Raw genomic sequence first — 24,421 nt, forward strand, 5'->3', positions numbered from 1 at the left:
CTCTATTCCCATCATCTTTCGCAATTCATCATTTGTCTTCCTCTCTCTCAACGATACTCCACACATCCACCGAAGCATTCGCATTTCCACCCTTTCCAGCCTTCGTAGCTGCTCGACGTTCATTACCCATGTCTCGCTCCCATACTCAAATAGTTGAGAGAAAACTTTATTTAAACACTTTTCTTTAATACCAGTCACTGAATTCGTAATTTGTATGCACTGACTTACTGACCACCCCTCAGTCAGATTTTGAGAAAGCTCAGAGGTGAGAGAAAGCATTTGTGAATATGCAACACAGTAGGAAATAAAAGTTAGTGGATTAAGTGGAAGGATAACAAAATGCATAAAGAAGATGATCAGAGAGGTTGATTGTTTTTTTTTCTAAGATTAATATATGTTAAACTGTGCTTCTAAACTTGTGTATGACAGAGAGCTACAGGTAAAGTTTATATCAAAGTTTTAAAATGCTGAGTGTCAAGAAAGGAAGCAGCACATACTACCTTTAAAATATTTGGTATGACTCGGCCAGGGTCAGGTTCTAACCGCCAACCTCCCAGACTCAGAGAGGATGCTCTAAACATTAAGACACCGAGACTGATAAAATATTGGTGGCAGCGGTGGGATATTTTAACTCTTAGATGCAGGCGTCAAAAATCCTACATAAACACAGCCATTGGGCCTCGGAGGCCCAACGGATGTATTCGTGTAATGTTTTATTTACTTTTTATAGATTTTTTTCTTTCATATCCTCTTTCAATCCAGGTCAATGCTCATGGATGTGTATTTGCTCAGAAGATGTGAATCATTGATCCTATTAGTTGGAAAATTCCCATACAAGTAATTAATCGTTTTGGTATTTTTTGCAAAAAAAAAAATTTTGTTCTTGGTTTTTCTACTTTTTTTCTCTAAAAAGTGGAGGCTCATTGAGGAGTATTTGCTCAAAAAAATATTATTCACTAATCCTTTTATTTAGAATGTATATGTCCACAACTGTCAAAAATCCTACACCGATGCAGCCATTGGGCCTTGAAGGTCCCACAAATGTATTCGTGTAAAGTTTTTTAATTTGAATATTTTGTCACTGAATTATTTGTAACCAAGTTATAGGAGCATATAAATGAGGCTCATATCAAGAAAATAATGATATAACATAGTAGTACAACAACATTTATGCGAGGCCTAGAAGGCCCCAGGCCTGCATTCGTGTCGGATTTTCGGGTTATAAGTGAAGAATGAAGATTTTCCCACGAGCCTGAATGATTTTTTTTTTTGAATGTCACTGAATTTTGTGTAACAACATGAAAGTCGGTGAAAATGAGGCTCATTCCAAAAAAATAATAATTGTACAGCATAATTTTTGCAACAAAAAAACCTTGTGGGCCTCCGAGGCCCAATCACTCCATCCAAGGGTTAAAATAGCTTTAAAATATGGATATCAATATTGGGAATACAATGTCAGTAAGAAAACCAAAAGTAAGAATTTTTTTGAGATTGGAACAGAAAGAGGACAAAGTACCCAAGGTAGATATCTCGGAAAAGACTGACATAGTGGTGGCACATCTGTTGGACCCAGCATTAATCCTTCAAGCAATTTTCACCTCTTAAGGGGGGAATTTTTATGCAGACAATCCCCCATGACTGCTGCTGTGACAGAATAATTATTTTCATTCATTCCTAACCAGCACCTGGCCACTGGTTGTATTAATTCTGGGGTCCGTGATGCTGATAATACAGTGCCCCTTATGTCAGGACAGGATTGTGGAATTGGCCAGTGTTCTCCCATACAATGTCTTCCTCTTGTGAAGGACACTGTGGGATCATTAACACCCACAGACAAATGTTAAGAAACAGGTACTGAGCTTAACGTCCCATCTGCAATGATGCAATGCCATGCCTGAAAAGTACTGGGAGGGCAGTTTATAGTCGGATCTGGACTCAAAACCAATGAGAGTTCAAAAGTGAATACATTACGTCTGAGCTGTCCTGTCATCCCCAAAATAATGGTGACATTTTGGAAGCTGAAAACTGCAATGCAGATAATATGGGATTGCATACTCAATGCTATTTCACTTTCCAGGTTCATAGTTGTGTTGGACAAATTGATGTAAAACAACTTTGATGCAAGGCACTCTTAAAAGTGGGGTTTAAGATACCTATTCAATCTGCTTGAACTCATTTGTGAAGTTAAAAGATGCTATGATACCATTTGGAAAAGTAGGCCTTGGTTGCCAATACCCCGACCCTTGAATGGGAAATAAGAATTATTGAAGTCAGTTTCATTTGCCAATAAGGAGCAGGTGGTAGTTGTTAAGCACCACGTACAAGGATTGGCAGTGCCAACAGGGTAAGGCAAATAGGAACCAGACCGCCAAGTAGAGCCGTGATAGCCTCTTGCACAGCGGTTGCAATCTGGACCATCAGTGTAGTGCTGACAGCTACAGGTAAGATGTCCACCACTCATAGAGCAGGATGATGCATGGAGGTTACACCAGCACCTGTCCCACAAAGAGAATAGGAGTTTGGGGAGAGGAAGTGGTAGAAAGAAAGCAAGAGAAGGAAGGATAGACAGATCGATCTGTATGAGTGAAAATACAACAAAACACTGCCAAAACAAGTAATGTGCAATTGCTAAATGAGCTGAAAAAGCAGAGAGAAAGATTCCCATATGAATGTCCTATGTACAGTGCCTTCAGGAAGTATTCACACACCTTGACTTTTTCACATTTTGTTGTGTTACAGCCTGAATTTAAAATGGATTAAATTGAGAATTTTTTTGCCACTGGTCTACACATAATAACCCATAATGTCAAAGTGGATTTTTTTTTTGTTTTCGAATTTTTTACAAAATAAATCAAAATGAAAAGCTGAAGTGTCTTGAGTCAATAAGTATTCACCCACTTTGCTATGACACTCCAAATTGAGCTCAGGTGCATCTAATTTCCTTTGATCATCCTTGAGATGTCTCTACAACTTGATTGGAGTCCACCTGTGGTCAATTAAATTGAATGGACATGATTTATAAAGTAGCACACCTTTCTATATAAGGTCCCACAGTTGACAGTGCATGTCAGAGCAGAAACTCTACCATGAAGTCCAAGGAACTGTCTGTAGAAATTGGAGATATAATTGTGAGGAGGCATAGATCTTGGGAAGGGTATAAAACAATTTCCAGAGTGTTAAGTGTTCCCAATGGCACACCGAGCTCCATTATTAGGAGATGGAAAGAATATGTAACTACCCAGACTCTTCCGAGAGCTGGCCGTCCGACCAAACTGAGCAACCGGGCAAGAAGGACCTCAGACTGCAAGGAGGTGACCAATAACCCAATGACCACTCTGACAGAACTACAGAATTCATTGGCTAAGATGGGAGAACCTGCCGGAAGGACAACAGTCTCTGCTGCACTTCACAAATCTTGGCTTTATGAGAGAGTGGCAAGACGGAAGCCACTTATGAGAGAGAAAAGGCATGTGATAGCATGCCTGGAGTTTGTACAAAGCCACGTGAAATACTCTGAAGGCATGAGGCAAAATATTGCTGTGGTTTTTCGGAATAAAGGCAACCCCCCTTTTAGTTAGTTGCACCAGAACATGTAGCCTCGCTTAGTCAGTTATTTCTTATTAAATGTGAAGTATAGTCTCCTTCGCAGTGTTAGTATGCACTGAGGCAGGTAAGTAAGGGTAGGCCTCATTGGAGCCTGGAATGCCATGTGGTGGGCCTAGGGCAAGTCGAGCAGGCCCGAGGGAGGAGCTGGAGGGCGTGGCTGGTAAGTAGTAAACAGCCAACCGGAGCTAAAGGGGAGTGGCCAACAACGGCGGCCAATGAGAACTAAGGGGAGTGACTGATGAGGGGCAATCACGACACGTGCCCCCGGCGGCCAGTGGAGGCCTTTGGAACATTCTGGTGGGACTCCGGGGCTATAAAACTCGGCCCGGACCCCCAAACTCCCTCTCTGCTGCCAACCTTTCCCCCCCCCCCCCCCCACCCCACATTCTCCCTGGCTCTGATCTCTGCCCCCGCTCTCTCTCTCTCTCTTGGGATTCAGGCTCTGGCAGGACGAACTCGCTCTCTGGAAGGCGCGCGCTCTCGCAGGACGATCTCTCTAGCCCTGGACTCTGACGACCTTTGCCTGGACTCCCTGCACATGCGCTTTGCCTCGCTGGCTTCGGGACACGCTGCGTGGATTCCCGTTCGTGCACGACTGAGGTCGACATCCCTGCCGCGAACATCCTCGAGGGGAAACGCCTAACGAGCCGTCCAGGGCGAACTGCACCAAGTGGCCGCGCTTTGTACGCATCCTCTTCTTCCTCCCCTTCCCCGAATTAGTCAGAAGGGCCCTTGTCTGGGAAACGTAAGTAAGGACTGTTAAGTTTCTCTTCTGTCTCTTTTCTCTCACCAGTGTACATTTGTGAATAAACCCGTGCTTGTTTCCAACTTGGCCGTTTTCGTCCCTTCACCATTGGCCTCGCACTGCACGAGATAAAACCGCTCGATCGGGTTCATAGTAATTAACAGCACGAGTTACGCAACACGCAAACCGCTCGGGCGTATCAGACCAGCGTGACTCGTGTGAGGTCCAGCCCCCGTCCTCGCGGCGGCGTGTGTATCGAAGATACTCGGGTCGTGACTGGAAACCCTTCCACATGCTCGCTACGGGTTTGGCGGCTGGAATTGCTCAGCAATCCGCCCCCACGAGTGTAGAGTGGGTAGCGGCCTCGTGGACTCGAAGCTCGAGGGGGAGCAGGGCTTAATCCCCCCTCAGTACGTCGACGAGCTCGAGATCCGCAACAATATTATGTGGTTTGATGAGATGAACATTGCACTCTTTGGCCTGAATGCAAAGCGCAACATCTGGCGGAAACGAAGCGCACACAGCTCATCACCCTTTTAACACCATCCCTACCGTGAAGCATGGTAAGAATATCATCATCATGCTTTGGGGGTGCCTTTCAGTGCTAGGGTCTGGGGGACTTGTAAGGATAGAGGGAACAATGAATGGAGCCAAATACAGGCAAATCCTTGAAGAGAACCTGCTTCAGAGTGCAAAAGACCGTTAGACTGCAGCGAAGATTTACATTCTAACAAGACAATGACCCCAAGCATACAGCAAAAGCAACACTGGAATGGCTTCAGAACAAGACCGTGAAAGTCCTTGAGTGTCCCAAATAAGCCCAGACCTGAATCGCATTGAGAATCTATGGAAAAACTTGATGAAGATTGCTGTTCACCAATGCTCCTCATCCAACTTGACAGAGCTTGAGCAAATCTGCAAGGAAGAATCGGAGAAACTCCCCCAAATCTAGATGTGCAAAGCTGATACAGGAGACATACCCAAGAAGACTCAAAGCTGTAATCGCTGCCAAAGGTGCTTCTATGAAGTATTGACTCAGGGGGTTGAATACTTATGTAAATTAGATATTTCTGTATTTCATTTTTAATTATCTTGTAAAAGTTTCTCCAAAAAAATTCCACTTTGACATTATGGGGTATTATGTGTAGATCAGCAACAAAAAAAATCTTCATTTCATCCATTTTAAATTCAGGCTGCAAACAACAAAATGAATGGCATTGTACATTGTAACCAACATTGTACATTGTAAATTCAAGCTGTAATCAACAAAATAGCATTGTCAAGACATTGCACATGAATATTAACTTAATTTGGAGCCAAGTGTGACAAACGAGAGTGAGAAACAAAGGCAAAGAGAACAAGGAGCTGATACTCTACATTCCCTTCCTTTTGAGGTTGTATGCAGAACATATCTGTGTAATATGAAAGCTAAACCTTGAATGTTTTTTGAAATATCGCGTACACAAGCCAAGTTACTGAGATGGTTGCGATGGCAACAAAATTCAGCCAATGACAGGTTGAGATAATGTCATGAGGAAGAGACATCTGCAATATGAAAGCAAAATGTTGAACGGTTTTTGAAATATTGTGTACACAAATGTACAGATGATTGGTCGGTCAGTCGGTCGACATTGTCGGAGGAGTGGGAGACAAAAACAGACTTCGTACAAAGCAAAGCGAGCTGGACCAAAGGAATAAGAAAATATGGGGATTGTTCCATCATAATATCCTCCGGCACCCACCCAACATCACACTCGATTGATATATTAATGATATTAAGCACCAATGTGCGATTATTGATTTTAAGCAGGAATGTGTGATTAATTATTTTAAGCACCAATGTGTGATTAACGATACTAGCAGAATATCTGCCCTCTGGGCGATGTTGTTCCAAGCGTGCATCATGTTCTTCTAACACATCCCTTCATTTGAGCAGACACCAGACGCCTAAAGCCTATGGTCTGAAGCATGAGGCCTCTTCATAATGTCACCTTCACAAGGCCCATCATGCCTATTGGCTCCAACCTTTCAATATTGGATGACCCTTCAGTCACTTTGTTTATTTTGCACTTAATGGAAAACTTATAGGGAGGGCATGGCGATTGTGAATATGACACTTCCGAAGATGTGTTCGGCTTACCATAGCACCAAAATGGTTGCAATTGTGGGTGGCATCAGACAATAATACTAATTAAATGTAACACTTAAAGACCTGAAGCATCCCCAAATTAAACAAGCATTCTGAGTATTGCGCTGCAATACATGTCCCCTACCGGCAGTCTGTCGTCCAGAAAACTGTTGGGGAAATTACCAAGGGTTATTTATCCACAGGTTCTAAATCGTTCCCAATCGCTAATTACCTCAGGACGGGCTCACCTGTGATTCACACTCGGGACTTCGATTTATACACCTTGCAGACAGGTCAGCAGAAGCACGAGAAAATAAGTTGTTGATAAAGAACCTTTCGAGTCGCTAAATATCAGTAATTTATTATATTTTCCGGTTCACGATCAATGATCGATGTGTATATATATGTTGCTCGGCTTGGCTCCGCCCCTCCGGAAAGCGCGCGCTGTGTCGCGCTGTTGACGTTCGCGAGACGAGGCTGAGGTCGCGCGGTGTGGCTTGAGGAGAACTAGAATAAACAAGAGATATCCATTTTTAAAAAATATTTTCGTTTAATTAACGATATCTGCCAAACCACGTGCCCTATCGCAAATTCCAAAAGGACATTTTAGTAGACTGACATGCTGAACAGATCTGTGAAGTTTCCCCTCGATTGGATCAAAAATGAGGGAGGAGCTCGGTTTTAAAGGTTCATGCTTAAAAACGTCATAACTCTGAAACCATGTGACGCATGACGTCATGCTCACTGACTTTTTTGTTCGTCATGGGTATGCGATTCTGCCTGCAAAGTTTGGCCTCGATCTGTTCAGCCGTTGCAGAGAAAAAGGGGTTTTCGTGTTTTCACGAAAAACAATATGGCGGCCGAACCACGTGACCTGTGACGTCATAATTACCATTAAAATATTCTACAGACCGAGTCCCTCCTATGGTGAAAATTTGATCTCAATCGGTCCAATTATTGCAGAGAAAATCTTTTTTGAAGGAAATTAAAACTTAAATGGCACTGAGTTCAGGATCATCAGAATTATCAGAATTCCCAAAGTTCAAAGTGCCATAACTTTGTCAAAAATGATCGAATCGTCGTGAAGTTCGAACTTGATCTGTAACTTATCATGAGGAACCATGTGCCAAGTTTGAAATCATTAGCGTTAAGCGTTTAGAAAAAAAGTCCGGAAAACTATTCTTTGCGTGACGGACTGACAGACTGACAGACTGACGGACGGAGGGACGGCGTGCAAACCTATAGTCCCCTCTGGTGTACACCGGTAGGGGACTAACAAGTACAAACGTCACAGACAACAATGCAGCTATATGGTAACTCACGACTCAATGTGGCAAACGTGGCTCAAACAAGCAGTTTGTACAGTAAAACCCCAGTGGGTTATAAATGGGTGATAGGTTGGTGGTGAACACTGTTGAAAGAATCTAGTCCGGAGGGTGCGCACAGGATGAAGCCAACTGAATAGCCACATTTTACAATCCTCAGAAGATGAAGTCCTCATATCACCGAAGCATGGAGAAGAACCCGAATCCACAGGTAAAGCTGTATCACAGATGATGAAGATGAAACCTCCAAGCTGTAAAGACCGAAGTGTTACTTGAACAATGGGAGAGGTTGGAGGGACGCACGCATAAACTCAAAGGGTATGCCTGCACCAAGTGCCTTTCCAAAATGACACGTAAATCACCCAAAATGGCACCGAGGGAATACAAGGAGCAGCTTTGAAATGGTCGCTGAGATAACAGCAGTGCAATGTCAGACAGGTAGTTTCCATAAGTAGAGGGCGTTCAGCAAAGATGAATCCCTCACAGGGTATGATATATAATTAGTGAAGCTAAACCTCCACAGACCAACACACAGCGGGTTGAAGTTAATCCGTCGTGGTCAGGGAAGAGGTGTGTCACTGAACCTTCTCAGGTTCACATACAGAAGACCCCCTATTCCTACTTCACTGATTATGTTGGTTTTAAAATTATGTTGTTGTTGTTGTTGTTACTTAGCAGGAAATTTAACAGCCAATATAACCGTCACCAAAACACAATTAAATGATTATACTGGTCAGTAACATTGTACATACATTATTTCAATAGTGTGCTGTATTGATTAGTCTAGTTTTTCTCTCTAATTTTATATACATTAGACCTGGCATACTATGCATTACAAATATACATTAGAGCATAAACATAGACATATACTTAGAATGTCTTCTGTATTCTTCTTGTGTGTTCATCATTACTTTGGTTGTAAGTTGACAAATAAATTCCTGTTTATTTATTTGTCTTATTGCTTATATGGAGTTACTTCCCTACACATTCCCCTTAAATGTATTCACTCGCCTCTGCTCGCCAAAGGGAAATTTTTTGGGGGTGATCACTTTTGCTTCCTGCATTTTGCTCATGATGAGCTTTGTACGTACATACAAACACTTCCTCCATTATATATAGATTAAGCACCAATGTGTGGTTACCATTATCAAGCGACAATGTGCAGTTATTATATTAAGCAATGTGTGGTTAGCAACATTAAGCACAAATGTGCAATATTAAGCTACAATTTGTGTGTGTGTGGCAATGTGTGTGACAACAAATTGGCCCCGGTAACATTATGATGTAAGTGTTAGTGTGTTGGTATTTAATGTAATTGACAAAGATTCGCTGTGAGAGGTAATGTGCCAATGCAAACGATGTCTCAATGCACTCCGGTTATATGTTGCATTTACTGGCTCTTCCTATTTATCATTGCACATTTTTTCATCTTTAAGTCTCTGATTGTCTTTTCATATTTTTGTCCTTTGTTTGCACTTTTTTTTTTTTTTTTTTTTTTTTTTTGTATACAAGATCGAGGCTCGTGAAAGAGCTAACATTAATCACACAAAAAGACAAACCGACACACAAAACACAAAAAACAAGGGGAGCGGCAGACAAGATGGGGAAAGAGGGGGAAGGACACAAAAGAGAGGGGGAAGAAGGGGAAGGACACAAACACAACATTTGAGAGCAGGGACATCGGGAGGACTTGGGGGGAGGTGGGAGAGGATTAAAACATATGAACACTGCAAGGACTCTGGGGTGAATTACCGGGGGTAGAAAAGATCAAGGTTTTCGATGGGGGAAGATAAGAGATGGTGGTGAACAGCTGTTTTAAAGACCTGGAGGGAGGAGTGGGATTAAAGGGAGTGGGGGAGTTTGTTCCAGAGGCGGGAGAAAAGGGGAATGAAAGAGTGAAGGTGAGCAGAGAGCCTAGACTTTGGCAGTTTAACCATAAGAGGGTTGCAGGCAGATCTTGTGCGACCTGAAGAAATATTGGGGGGACAGAGCACAGAGAGAGCTGGGGGAGCAAGGCCGGAGAGGAGTCGGTAGAAGACAGAAAGACCACCAACCTGCCTGCGGTGAGTGAGTGAAAGGCCCTCGGCGTTGACTACATCGCAGGAGATTCCAATGATTCTGAAAGCTTTGGCCTCAACAGCGTGAAGCCGAGCAAGGTGTGAGGCAGGAGCACCAGCCCAGAGGGGGGAACAGTATTCCATTGAGCTGCGGATGAAAGCCTTGTATGTGGTGAGGAGCTCAGGTGTGCCAAGGAAGGACTTCGCACGACGGAGGATGCCCAGTCGGCGACTGGCTTTGGAGGCCAGCTTGGAAATGTGGTTTTCCCAAGAAAGATCATGGCAGATAGTGAGACCCAAAAGCTTGAGCGACAGAACTTCTTGGAGAGGATTGTTGAGAAAGTAGATGGGAGGGTTGTCCAGTCGGTCCTTTCGGAGAGACATTGTAAGAGTGTGAGATTTGTCAGGATTGAAAGACATGGTCCACTTGTTTGACCAGTCTGTGATTTTGTCCAGGTCTGCAGAGAGTGAGGAGGCTGCAGACTGCCGATCTGAGGGATGAGGAATGGAGCGACAGTGAGTAGAGTCGTCAGCAAAGAGATAGAGAGGATTTTCAAGAGAGTCAGAGAGATCATTGATGAAGACCAGAAAAAGCACAGGGCCCAGAACACTACCTTGGGGAACTCCAGCCTGAACAGGAAGAGGAGATGAGAGAAACCCATTCAGGGCCACACGTTGACTACGACCAGAGAGGAAGTCCGCCAGCCATGCGTGGAGATTTCCATGGATACCAAAGGAGGAGAGTTTGGAGAGCAGAGCAGGGTGCCAGACCGTATCGAAGGCACGTGAAATGTCAAGGGAGACAGCTCTAATTTCCTGTTTGGCGTTGAGGACCTCCATCCATTGTTGAGAAAGCAGAAGCAGCATGTCCAGAGTAGAGTGACCAGGTCTGAAACCAAATTGATGATCAGAGATCAAGCCATTGGAGAAGAGGAAAGATTTAATATCTGAAGCAATGATGGATTCCATGAGTTTGCTGATAATTGGGAGAAGGCTGATTGGTCTGTAGTTGCTGGGATCTGTTTTTGCACCTTTTTTGTGCAAAGCGGTAATGTTGGCTGATTTCCAAGCAGATGGCAGATGACCTTGAGCAAAAGAGAGGGTGAAGAGAACAGAAAGAGGGAGTGAAAGAGCAGAAGAACATGATTTTAGGACCCGTGGGCTGATGCCATTAGGACCAGTTGCAGAATCAGAGTCGAGGGTTGACAGAAACTTTTCCACCTTGTCAGGAGGAAAGGACACGGAGTCCAGGAGCAGCTGGGTACGACTGGGTACGGTGGGTACAGAGAGGGATGGGTTTGGGACACAAGATTTAGAGGCAAACACAGAGTTGAGGCATTCAGCTTTTTCACGTGCGGAGTCAGCCGTTAAGCCGTTTGAGGTGAGGGAGGGGATGGAGGGGGAACAAACACCAGAAACAGATTTGACCAGACGCCACCAGGATTTGGAAGAGGGAGACAGATAAGAGAGTTCGGTCTTGAGAATGGTGAGATATTGTTTCCTGGCTCTCCTGAGGGTGGACACACACTTGTTTCGGGCTTTGTGAAAGGAAATGAGATTTCCTTCCGTTGGATTTGCTTTCCAGGAGACGAAAGCAAGTTCTCCATATCATTGCAATTTCCAATTAGTTATTATTTACAATGGCAACATTGTAAAACATTTCTTTGTTTTACTTGTTCAAAGTTTGGATAATTTCATTGCATATGCAGTCTACATTTTAATAGCCCGATATAGCGGTATATCCTCCCCCTATAGCATATTGGAAGGCTTATTGCTGTTGTAGGGTTTGTTTCTACAATTAGTGCCCCCAATTTTCCATAGTACAACAGTGTTTCTAGACCTCTAGGAGTACTAAACCACCATTTCGAACTTTTTCTTCCTGCACTCTCAACATTCCAAATTTCCGAACTGTATCAATTTCCGAGCTGTACCTTGGAGTTGGCTAGGACTTTCAGAATGCAATTTTGCATCAATAATGCGAATATAAAGTATGTGGGGTTGACCTAAAATATTTTACTTTCACATAATTTTAAGGTCATGACCCAATTTTAGACATTTTCACATTTTTCATGAAAAATCAACCAAGGTTTGTCTGATCAGAATGAAATGGCCCTCCCTAGATAGCCTAGAGCAAGAAGCATTTAGGCTTAATTTACATCATACCCATCCGGGTTAAAGGTCGAGTTCAAATAGCGGTCTGAAAAAAGTAATTGTTTTTTGGTCATCGCTCAATTTTGCCAATGCGGAATCTCATAGATCGCTTGGCCTAGAGTACCTGCACTGAGGTTGTGCAACTGATAATTGTTTCGTGTCCTTGCCCCATTTTTTAAAATACAAATTGTGACCTAATTAACAAAAAACACCTTTTTGAACATCACTTGAATAATTTTGTTCCCATTTCCATGATGTTGAGTTTTATGGATAGATTGTCCATGGGGACACATTTTCTTTATTTACACTCTATCCCTAAATGTTGAAGTTCAAGGTCATATCGTTGTACAAAAAAGGGTCAGGAGAGACTTCTATTTGGCGATCTCTTTGTGATCCAGATATCTAGTTCCCATTTCCGTTTAATTTTTAGTCATTCTATTTTCCTCTTAGCATGTTTGCCTTCACTTATAGCTATGGTTTAACCTCTACTGGTCAGGAAAACGATGTTTGTTGCCATTGCCTTCATGTTACTTGCAAACCTTTTTATCTGGTATTTGTTGTTGTTGGTTAGGCCAGATCTCTCTGCCTCCTACCACCTCCTTTACGGTTTTGAACTCTGTGCTCTTTCATGCCCTTTGTCTCTGCTCCCCCCCCTCTCCACCCCCACCCCATAACCTCCACTCCCAAGGTTTTGCAGGTTTTTGCACCACAGTCCACCATCAACAACCTTCTGGTAAAACCACCAAAAACCAGGATCACTGCTCACCCCCACTCTTTTGTTCCTCTTTTATCCCACCTGTGGAACAAACTTCCACATCCTCTTGAATCTCATTCTTCCTTCAAGGTCTTAAAAAAAACAGCTGTTCACCACCATCTCAAATCGTGCCCAATCCAAAACAATGATATTTTATACCCTTAACACCCCCTCCTCCTCCTCCACCGCCCCCCCCCAATCGCCACCCCATTCCAATCCCTCCTCCTTCCAAATTTCTAATTTTCTCTCCTAAGCGTTTCCTTCTGTATCCATCTTGCCCACCCCATGCATCCTCTCCTTCCCATCCTCCCCATACCCATTGTTTGTCCAAGTCTGCCTCTATCTTGGCATTCAACTCTGCTGTGGGTGTTACCCCTCTCTCTCAACTGTTCCTTTTGTGATGTTGTGTCCTGATCCGTTCAGTGTACTAATTTTAACTCTCCCACGAGCCTCAGCTATATATACAAAAAAAAAAAAAATCGCACCCGTGTCCGAAGGAAGCGGTTCAGTTTGGCATTTTTAATATGAAATAGGCAAAGCCTAGAAACGAACAAAACCCTTTGGAATTACGGTTGTTGCTCTATGACTAGCGCAGGCCAGATGAGCTATTGGTTCAATATGCAAAGTTAATATTTGGTATTGGAATGATGGGGCAGCAGGATAGCCATTAGTGGAGCACTCACTATTCAATTATCAATTCTTAATCGAATTGCTGTTGGAATGAAACAACTAAAAACTCCCATAACTTATTGGTACACAGTGCCAGCATGGGTGCTATATTCGAGCTAGACATTCATTATATGGGGGCGTAAAGCTTGTTGTCTCATCTGCATTTGCGCTGTGAACAATAAAGAACCAAGGTGGTATATTTTATTTAAAAAAAACTAGGCCATTCCAGGCAAGTAAAATGGTGTGTAGTTAATGATATTAAGTTTCTTAGTTAGGGTTAGTACAAACTTTCACTTTGGATGGGAGGGTGATGATGAAGATATGACACAGTTATGATGTACCAAATTACCAATACTTGTGTGATACGTTAGCTAGTTTGGTGAATATATACTTGAGTAGCTTTTTATATTTCTGAATATATATTTGAGCAGCTTTTCAATAAAGAAGCACTCCGCTCAATGCAGAGAGATTGAAGTAAATAAAACAAGCGTTACGCCTCGGTCCCCCGTCGGTGAAGTGATGCGAGTTGATAAAGTTGAAGACGCAAGGCGGCCATCTTGGATTTTGCCGTGGCGACCCAATTTTCAATAGGGTTCTTCCTTATGCCTAGATACACCCACACACCAGATTAGAAGTTGGTACTTCGCTTATTTTTCAAGATATTCCACTCACAAGGTTCAGACATACATGGCGTCAGACATACATGGCGGCGGCCATCTTGGATTTTGACGTGGGTTTCAGCCATACACCAAATTCGAATGCGGTCCTTTGCTTATGCACACACGCACGGACGGGAAAACCATAGTCCCCCTTTCGCTCCGCGGTGTGACGGGGGACAATAAACTCACCTACTACCCGAGGAGGGAGACTGTACTGTACATACTCATCATCATCATCATCATCATCATCATCATAATCATCATAATCATGTACCATGGCCAATACAGAGCGTTGCTGCTGCCGAAGTAACTACTAGGCTACACACCTGGTCGGTTCACCCCTCTGATTCAGGAAATCAAGTCAGGAATTTGTAATTTGTCCAGTGTGCTGGCGGTAGCTCGCCTACTCTTCATGAAGGACACCGCAGGATCATTAACATCCACCAACTAATGCCGGTAGATGGGATGCAAGTTTAACATCCGTCCTCGAGATGGCACACACAATGATGGCAGTTTATAGTTGGGCAGAGATTCATTTCTGCCATAAAACTTTAACATATTGTTGCGGATATGAGGACTGTATTTTTTTTATTGTGTGTATTATTATTATTGCTTGAGTCTGGCCCCTCCTGCCTCCGGAGCTGTGTAAAGGTCAAAAGGGCGTCCCATAATTAGTCCAAAAGCATACACGTCAGCCAATCATAGAATACCCCTGTTCGATAGTTATATCTTATTCTGTGTTTTAGGGTAAGGCTGTGTCTCCCATTAATTGAAGTACTCCATTGCACCAAGTGAAAGAAATAGATTCCCTTCATTCCCATTCCCAAAACCTCCATTCCCCCTTTTCGTCGATTGGCAATTACCTCCCCTCCAATAACCGCCATTGACCACAAGGCAGGGTCGGAGAAGAAAGGCGTGTCTCCACCTCGTCATAGAGGGGAGGAGTGAGCCAGCCCCACTCGACCAACCATGAGCCAGGGGTTTGGCTAGAGAGGGCGGAGGAAGAGCGATCGGGGAGGTTCGCAAAGGTTGATGGGCGGGGCCTATATAACCCACGGCAGGGCGTTTCCCGAGGCAGATTAGCTTTTACAGGCAGACGAGAGGGAGTCCAAGCAGTTGGGTCCAAGAGATGCGCTTCGAGTTGGGTCCAAGAGATGCGCTTTGAGTTGAGTCCAAGAGAGGCGCTTTGAGTTGAGTCCAAGAGAAGTCCAGAGTTGAGCTGCAGCTCGAGCCACCGAAACTGCGTTTACAGCAGCTCGAGCCACCGAAACTGTGTTTACAGCAGCTCGAGCCACCGAAACTGCAGCCACAGCAGCGTGGGCCTGGATGGCGGTTTGGAGCAGGGCCGCAAAGGAACGGCGGCTGCCCAACGAGCCGATCGTGCGGCAGTACCCGTGGACCTTCCTCTCCCTCCAGCCATTCACCTCCTGCCAGTCCTATCATCATTCCCCGCGTGAGTCTGTCCTTGTTTGTTCTGTCCCTGGGTTAATTAAGACTGTAGGTAAGCTAGCGTTGCACTGTGTCTCTAATATCTTCTGTAAATTATTTTCTTATCCTTCCTTCTTCCTTGGTTATTTTGAGCCTGTAAATAGTAAATAAATTTAGTAGTATTTTCAACCCTTTTCTCGTCTTATTCCTTTTCCTCTTTGCATTCGGTCGCTTTAGAGTTTTCCCGATTGAATAGCGGTGGCGCGATCCGGCCAAAGTTTGGGGTAAATCGGGTTTCAGAGTCGGGGAATAACTGTTCGGTCGCGGAGCCTCCGCTCGGCAAATATAACATCTTTAACCGCGTCCGTAACAATATTATCATAATCATTGTTATTTTTAATCGTAAAATCACAGGTGTGATTAACACAATGAATATCTTTCCATGCAGATAGTATACCTGTTTCACAAAATAGACTTGTCCAATCTGGCGAACACGACACCAGAGGTAGATTTTAATACCTTCCACACTTACAATTAATAGTAGATTATGTTATGATCGGTATGTGTGGTTAACAAATCAATAGTACCAATGGTTTATCTGAGTGTGGAGTTTCGTCCATGTTGTGCACATTGGTCGAGGTCGGTCCCGCATTTCAAGTGGCGGTGCAGAGCACATCTCAATGTGCATCGACTTCTCATATTATCTACATTAGCAACGGTACCTGCCTTATGGGCGGTGCTTCAATTGGGAGGCCGAAATTAAAAGGCAAAATATCAGAAATTGAAGGCTTTTTTTATTTTAAACGATTTATATAAACATCCGTTAAATCAGATCACACGCAAATCATCAAAATCTAAACAGTATTTGTAGAATTTCAACAAAAGCCACATCACTGTTCATATCAGTAAATACTATTCCGTCGTGTTTGGAAAAACTGGAAAATTGGAAAAACTGGAAAATTGGGGAAAAAATTGGAAAAACAATATCGCCTATTTTACTCCAGGGGATCCCAGGATTACCCACCCAAAATTTCGTTGCGATCGGTTCAGCCGTTTTTGCGGTACCTGAAAACAGACAGACATTTCATGAATTATAGTAAGATGCACCTCATCACAGATGATGGTGTAATGAAACAATGGATATGCATCATTTTCCTCTAAATCCATCTTCAAAGATAGAAAGTGCACGGTGACAATATATTGTAATGTACCAGTTGTTCAGCTTGTTTTGACGAATTAAAGCCCTTGTGGATTTAACGACACATTGAATTTCAAATGTCATTAATAGTGGGGCGGCTTAGCCCAAATATTCAAAAGAATTGTGCATTTTGTGATACAAGCACCAAATTTGGCACAAATGTACATTAATATGTTGCGAACATTTTCAGATATTGGGCCACTTGAAATTCTCTCTTTATGTCCGCCATATTGGATTTCAAAATGGCCGCCACTTGAAATCTACATTTGCTATTATCTCTGGACGTAATGCAGCTATTGACTTGATTCTGGTATCTAAATGTATGTTTTTGGGGGCAAGGAATCCAATGGTACCAATTTCAACTTAATATTATCTATCACAGTCTGTTATATAATTTTATTTGGAAATTATCTAGGCAAATATTGGATTCAACACAATACTTTGAAAAGAATGTCTTAGTTCTGTAAATATAAATAAATAAAAAAACTATACTAAATCACTAGTAACAACTCAGACAAGCTCATATATACTGGCAGTCTAAAATATAAATTCATATCCCATTAGGAAACAAAGTGACCCATTCATTTGTGTTTTTCATATGCATATTTTATGTAACATTACATTCATATTGTCAATAAATACCAAACATGCATAATCCCCTTTTCCTAGACCCTTTAAGCCATCTTTTGTGTTTCTAGAGTACAGAAATTTCTTGTATAGGCTTCCATCTGTCTTGTTTCCTTAACAATGCACTGTAGCATGTCTTTAACAATGTTTACAAACATGACTCCACTACATGTCTTTAATCACAGCCCTGACCCAAATAAAAGAGTAGAGAGGCTGCATGTGTGTTGACCCACATCAACTGTGTTCTTTGTGTGTGGCTGTGTTTAAATCACCTTGTGACTCCACATAAATGAGTTAATTACATACAATCTGGGCTCAGCTAGACAACATTGTGTGGTCAGCAATGAAGACGAGAGTCTGAATTACATGTATGCAAAAGACCTTGTGAACCAGTGAAGCAAATACACGGGTAAGCATGAATTAAATCTAGGGCATGATATAATTTCCATGATGTTTACCTCTACACTCAATGGTGGAAGGAGGTAATGTTTTGATCCCAGCTTGTCTGTATGTCTGTTTGTCTGTTAGTCCACAAAATTCCAGACAAAGCTTGTAGTAGTGGTAGTTGTAGTGGTAGTGGTGATAACAGAAATTGTTATATAGAACTGAACTTATATTATTATTATATGCAGAAAATAACTTCATTTCTATATGCCCTGCAGTGGACAGGTTAATTGGTTTATGCACTGAAGGGGTCACCCTGGTGTGCACTGCTGTGTTCTGCCTCACTGAGTTGTTCAGGTATGATGTACTCAGCACAAGCTTACCTGATACACATGTGTGCTGGCTAAAACCACTTGTCTGGTGGGCACGACAGAGGCAGGTTGTCTAATAGCCAACCTGGTCTTACTTTTTTGGGGTTTATCTGAAATTCTTACTATAAGGCTTTAAATTAGAAATGTTTTATATAAAGTAGTATTTTGAGTGAAGTGTGTATTCCACACTGACAGTTTTGACATGTTCTGAATTTAACACGAAGGCTGTAATTAACAGAACGGGGTATGTCTGGAAAATGTACTGTCCAACCTAATAAGAGTTTAGACTGATTTATATTTAAATCTTGGCTGTGTAAATATTGTAAGAATTTATGAATTCAAATGTTTTGTAAATATTCAATAAATTTGGGAATATTTTTTAACTAAAGAATCTCATGTGATTTTATTTCTCTTCTTGCCTCCGGTATGGGTGAAAATTTAATTCCGGCATAATCTCACAAAACTAATTCCCTAAGTGTGCCAAGCTAAATGCTCTACGATATAGAGGAATTATCCTCCTCTCCATTAGTATGGCGGAGGAAACCCCTCTATTATATATATAACAAAATGTTAACATTATATCATTGTATCGTTGCAGATTCAGAAGACAGTTCCACCATGTCCAAGAGCTTCAGACTAGCTGATGTTGAGCGAACTTCACCATCAACATCACAGCACCTCACCACAACTGACTGGAAGTTATGCCTTACATGTCAAGAGGACAAGACGGAGACACTGACCAAACCTGACCAATCAAAGAGAAAAGACATTGGGAGTGGGTACAGTTCACTCGCAGAGAACTTGGTCAAATTCAGTGAACTTGGAGAGCTTCCAGGATCATTTCACCTGGAAAGACTCGATGATGGTCATGGCATTGAAGCTGCGATGGTTGCACACGGTGCAAAATATCATCAGACATGCAGGCTCCAGTACAACAACACCAAACTGCAGAGAGCACAAAAGAGAGCACTCAAGAAAGAATGTGAGAGCGATGAGGAACAAGCTGCATGCAAACACACCAGGTTACATTCACGCTCATCGAGTACAGAGAAGAAGGTCCCAGAAAATTGTTTCTTCTGTGAACAACCTGCTGGGGCTGACAGTCTTCGGAAAGCTGCAACATTCCAAATGGACAAACGGGTGCGTGCCTGTGCAACCCTTCTTGGTGATACAGAACTGCTGGGCCGTCTCAGTGGTGGGGACATGATAGCGTTGGACGCCCAGTATCACCCACGGTGCTTGATAGGACTTTACAATCGCACAAGAAAGGCCCAGTCAACAGGATCACAGGACACAAAACAAGAGCGAGCAATGTCGGCAGTTGTCTTCGCTGAACTCGTCCTCTACATTGAAGAAACCAGACAAGATGAGGAGACGGCACCAGTATTCAGATTGGCTGACCTTGTCCAGCTCTATCAGTCCAGAATGGAACAGCTAAGAGTCCAGCTCGACACGAGAGTCCACTCCACACGACTGAAACAGAGACTGTTGGCTCAGTTTCCTGACATGCGGGCACACACCAAGGGGAGAGACATCCTGATGGCATTTGAAGAAGATGTCGGTGCTGCTCTTGCCAAAGCCTGCGAGCTGGACAGTGATAGTGATGCAGTCCATCTTGCCCATGCTGCACAGATTGTTCGCCGTCACATGTTTGGAGAAGCCAAGCCCTTCACAGGATTCCCTGAAGTATGTCAAGAAGAATCTGTGCCACCGTTGCTACTTGCCCTAGTCAGTATGATCCTAGAGGGACCCAGCATCAAGGAACAGATGGCAGACACTAACCCTGCAGCAATTGCCACAGCTCAGATACTGAAGTTCAACAGCATCAAACACAAGCGAACACGTGGCACCACATCATCCACCAGTGTCAGGCACAGTGTTCCACAGGAGACCCCACTTCCAATATACATAGGGATGATGCTGCATGCTCATACACGCAAGAAGGAATTGGTCGACAGACTGTCACACCTTGGCCTGAGCATCTCCTATGATAGAGTGCTCCAGCTCTCAGCACAGATGGGCAACAGTGTCTGCCAACAGTTTCACAGAGAACGAGTGGTCTGCCCTCCGAAGATGCGTGGCAAAGTGTTTACAACTGCCGCTGTAGACAACATAGATCACAATCCCAGTGCAACAACATCAAAGGACTCCTTCCATGGTACCGCTATCTCCCTCATACAACATCCTTCTTACACTGGTGAAGGAGTGGATCGGAGTATCGTCATTGTTGGAGGATCTGGGGATGCACGGCCCAAGACAGTCGCCCCCTTGCCGCACTACTACACTGATGTACCCCCTGTCACTAGCAGCATCAAGAAGTCGCCTGTCCCAGCTGCTAAAGTGGCGTCATTGACCAGAGGAGACTTCAAACAGCAGACTGATGAAGAATACCGTGTGAGGTATGTGTAAAGGAAGGAAGGAAGAACCATAAAGGAAGAACAATGTGCAGCTCATCCCTCCAACGAAGGCAGCTCTGGAGGAACATGTCAAGAGGGCAGTGTATCAAGGTGGACATGTGTGGGGTCAGATACTGCTGCCAGCACCAGAGCTCCCTCCACCAACCAACTGGGGTTGGTCAAGGACTGGAGAAGGACAGTACACACCTTACTGGACCAGGCTAACTGAGGCAGCTCACAGCTGCATTGAACTGGTTTCTTGCAAGTGCAAGAAAGGATGTGTGAGGCGCTGCAAGTGCAAAAAGGCTGCCCTTCAGTGCACAGCCCTCTGTGTGTGTGAAGGGGACTGCACATGACGATGAGTCAACAACATACATGTACTTGTGGCAATGCTGAACTTGTTAACATGACACTGTTTATGTACACGTATCTTCAGTACCGGTATATACCTAGCCTCAGATACCAGTACACCTAGCCTCAAATACTAGACCATGTAGCATGTCAGTATTATACCTAAGACATTTACAGAACTAAGACATTCTTTTCAAAGTATTGTGTTGAATCCAATATTTGCCTAGATAATTTCCAAATAAAATTATATAACAGACTGTGATAGATAATATTAAGTTGAAATTGGTACCATTGGATTCCTTGCCCCCAAAAACATACATTTAGATACCAGAATCAAGTCAATAGCTGCATTACGTCCAGAGATAATAGCAAATGTAGATTTCAAGTGGCGGCCATTTTGAAATCCAATATGGCGGACATAAAGAGAGAATTTCAAGTGGCCCAATATCTGAAAATGTTCGCAACATATTAATGTACATTTGTGCCAAATTTGGTGCTTGTATCACAAAATGCACAACAGGTTTGCTATGCTGCTACACTATAATCTGTTCGGATTCCAGTGTGAAACAAATTATGTGGTTCAAAACATTCCATGTGGCCATGAGTGGTATTAATTTTATTCTCAACTTAAACTGTTCTGTCCACCATCCTCCCATCCCTTCCCACCCCCACCTACCTCCCCGAACCAAACTTCCAGTATACATTGGTACCTAAGCTGATGATTGCAATAAAAATAGTAAATTTAAATACATATAATCTTGTGAATCGTACCATGCATGATTATGACAGTACACGAGTGCATACTGTAAATACCGTATAATGTTTTGATGAAAATAAAGTGCATCCAACCAAAATGTAACTAGATATATTCTGCTAATCCAGCAATAAATAAGCAAGAGCAGATCCGGTCTCAGGCGACGTTTCACCCGCTTCCCAGTGAGTTTCCTTAGGCTAATAGAACCCGAGCCTCGGCACATGTCCGCTTTTACTCCACAAGTGACAATTCGTTTCCGGTCATATGATGGGGTGTGAGAGGTCAATTGAAGAGCCTTTTATATTTTGCTGCATCTTAAGCAAAAAAATGCCAATTGCATCATCGATGGTCTGCTCTGCTCTTTGTATTATTTGCTTGTGATCTGGTATTGCATATATGGGGGTGAGTGAGCGTGTGCGCTAGTTATTGTTTTTGTGTTTTCCGGGAATGAACATGGCTGGGTCCGTGTCCGGGTTGGAGATGGTGACATGTATGATGACTGATGAGTGATTGGTGCAGATTCCGTTAGGTGTTGTACGTGTCTGGGCGTGGCGTTGCGCATCGAGCATTGTTGTTTTTTGCTTCACCTTATTCACCTGTTTGCACAACTTGCCATTTATTTGTACTAGGGCATGCCCGTACGTGGGTGCCCGTTCCTTGCCAAAAAAAAAAAAAAACGCTACCCGTACGCTCTACCCCGCCAGTACGCCCGTAAACAAAAAAAACAACGCTCTTCGCTTCCGCCCTTCGCTCTGACTGAATTGGGAGAAATAATGCGCATAAGAAATCGAGAAATTATTATTTTCTCCGGAAGAAATCGAATTACGAACCGTAATGGCGCATGCGCTCGGCTCGGCTCGCTCTCACAACCGCAACAACGCGTTCTGTGATTGGCTGCCGGAAGTGCAGTCTTCACTGTCCGGAAGGTCGCAAATCGCAGTTACGATGAATCGCAAATTAGTTTTAATTAGTTTTAAAACATAGTTTAACGGCAACATAGTTTTCCAACGTGAAATAAATGAATACGCTCTCAAATGTGCCGTCCCAGGCAGAGTCTGTTCGCCACGTTCGGCACACGTGATAGCTCGCTGCTCTCTGATTGGTTGAATCGTTTTTTGGACATAGCTCGGTAACTACTTCTCCGATTAATATGAAACCTTGAAAAGGCACATCCTCGGGTCCCCAGCAATATACCTGGCAAGTTTCAAGTATATCGGACCGGTAGTTGTCGAGAAACAGCGGTCACAGACAAACATACATACATACATACATACATACATACATACATACATACATACATACATACATACATACATACAAACATACAAACATACAAACATACACACAGAGATTAGTGGAATTATAGATAGATGAAAGGTGTGCATAGTGTGGGCATGTCCACAGTCTCCCCCGTTAGACCACACTATTGTCTCTTGGTGTGTGATGGCTCCAGTATAAATCTGTGTCGTTCGTTGTATATGCGTGTCGAGGACACGGGTCTCATCAAAGTCAAATGTGTAGGCAATGACATGCTATGACTCACTGTGTCACATCTCCAAGCTTAATTGCTCTATTATGTTCATCTAGCATTTGTTTCAAATTTCTTCCAGTATCATACCCAGTATTGTTGACTTTTCCAGACTTGCGTTTTCTACACACATGATGTGTCCAAAACATGACAGTTTCTGTTTCAGCATCTGCACTTCTAATGAACATGGTGCTCCAATTTCTTCAAGCACCGATTTGTTTGTTCTTCTTGCCATCCATGAAATTAAAATTAATCTCCAACACCACATTAAAAAAAACTGTCAATCTCCTTCCTTCCTTCCTTTTTCACTGTCCAAGACTCGCATCCATGCATTGCAAGTGGAAAAAGCAGATCATCGTTTGTTTTGTTTTGTCACATCTTTGGCTTTCTAGATTTTTGTCAATCCTGACATTGCTGTTCTCCGCAACGCGATCCGTCTATTAATTTCTCATCCACTTGATCAAGTCACTTTAATATTAGAAACCAGGAAGATGAAACTTTCCACACGATCATTTCCTAATCTGAACACGTCGATCTTCTAAGTTGACAAGATTTTAGTCTTTTTTAAGTTGAAATAAAGACCACATTTTTCACTTTCCTTCTTCATTGTCTGCAGTAGTTTCATCAAGTCCCCTTTACTTTCTGCCAACAGCAAACGGAATGGGATCATCAGCATACCGTAGATTGTTGATACGTCCTGCTCCAATCCCGATTCCAACATCTAGGTTATTAAAGTTAGATTTTTCGTCAAAATTCTAATAAGCTCACAATAATCAGTCAAATCCGTCCAATGATAATGGCATAATTATAATAATATTAACACTGAGGCTGGCAGGATGGCCCAGCCTAGAGGTAAGCACACTCTCCTCCAAACGGTCCAGCCTGGGTTCAAATCCCCATCCAGCTATAAAAGAGAAGGCGAGCTATCGGTGGCACCCTGAACAAATTACAAATTTCTGCCAAAACCTTCGTCGAACATCAGGCCTGACCAGCCAGTTCGTGAAAGACTTGGGCCAAGCTTCCCCAGTAAACTTCACAATAACGTGGGTATAATTGTGGCCATTAAACAATAAGAAGAATATCAACAAACTACGGTCCCATGGTGCGCACGTGCAAATACACATGACACCCCACCCCCCCCCCCCCACCCACCCCCCCCCTCCCCGGCCCCCCTGGTCGCTCCCAAAACAAACGGGTGTTTCTAGTTAGTGAAAAGCTAATAATTTTCTGCCTTATGTTAGAAATAAATTCCAAAATTTAATTTCTCTAAATGAAGCATAGTATTGAGGT

The 24,421-nt window shown here is 43.1% G+C and overlaps 1 protein-coding gene across 1 annotated transcript in view; it reads right to left on the bottom strand.

The window, feature by feature from the left end:
* Positions 1-24,421, bottom strand: part of LOC137432611 (netrin-G1-like) — a 232,406-nt gene that overhangs the window by 131,190 nt on the left and 76,795 nt on the right. The window contains exon 5 of the mRNA XM_068124678.2: positions 2,323-2,495. Coding sequence (XP_067980779.2) covers positions 2,323-2,495 — 173 coding nt within the window. The remainder of the gene's footprint in view (positions 1-2,322; positions 2,496-24,421) is intronic.

Source organism: Myxine glutinosa, chromosome 8 (assembly GCF_964187855.1).
Source record: "Myxine glutinosa chromosome 8, kmMyxGlut1.1, whole genome shotgun sequence".
Taxonomy (NCBI): Eukaryota; Metazoa; Chordata; class Myxini; order Myxiniformes; family Myxinidae; genus Myxine; species Myxine glutinosa.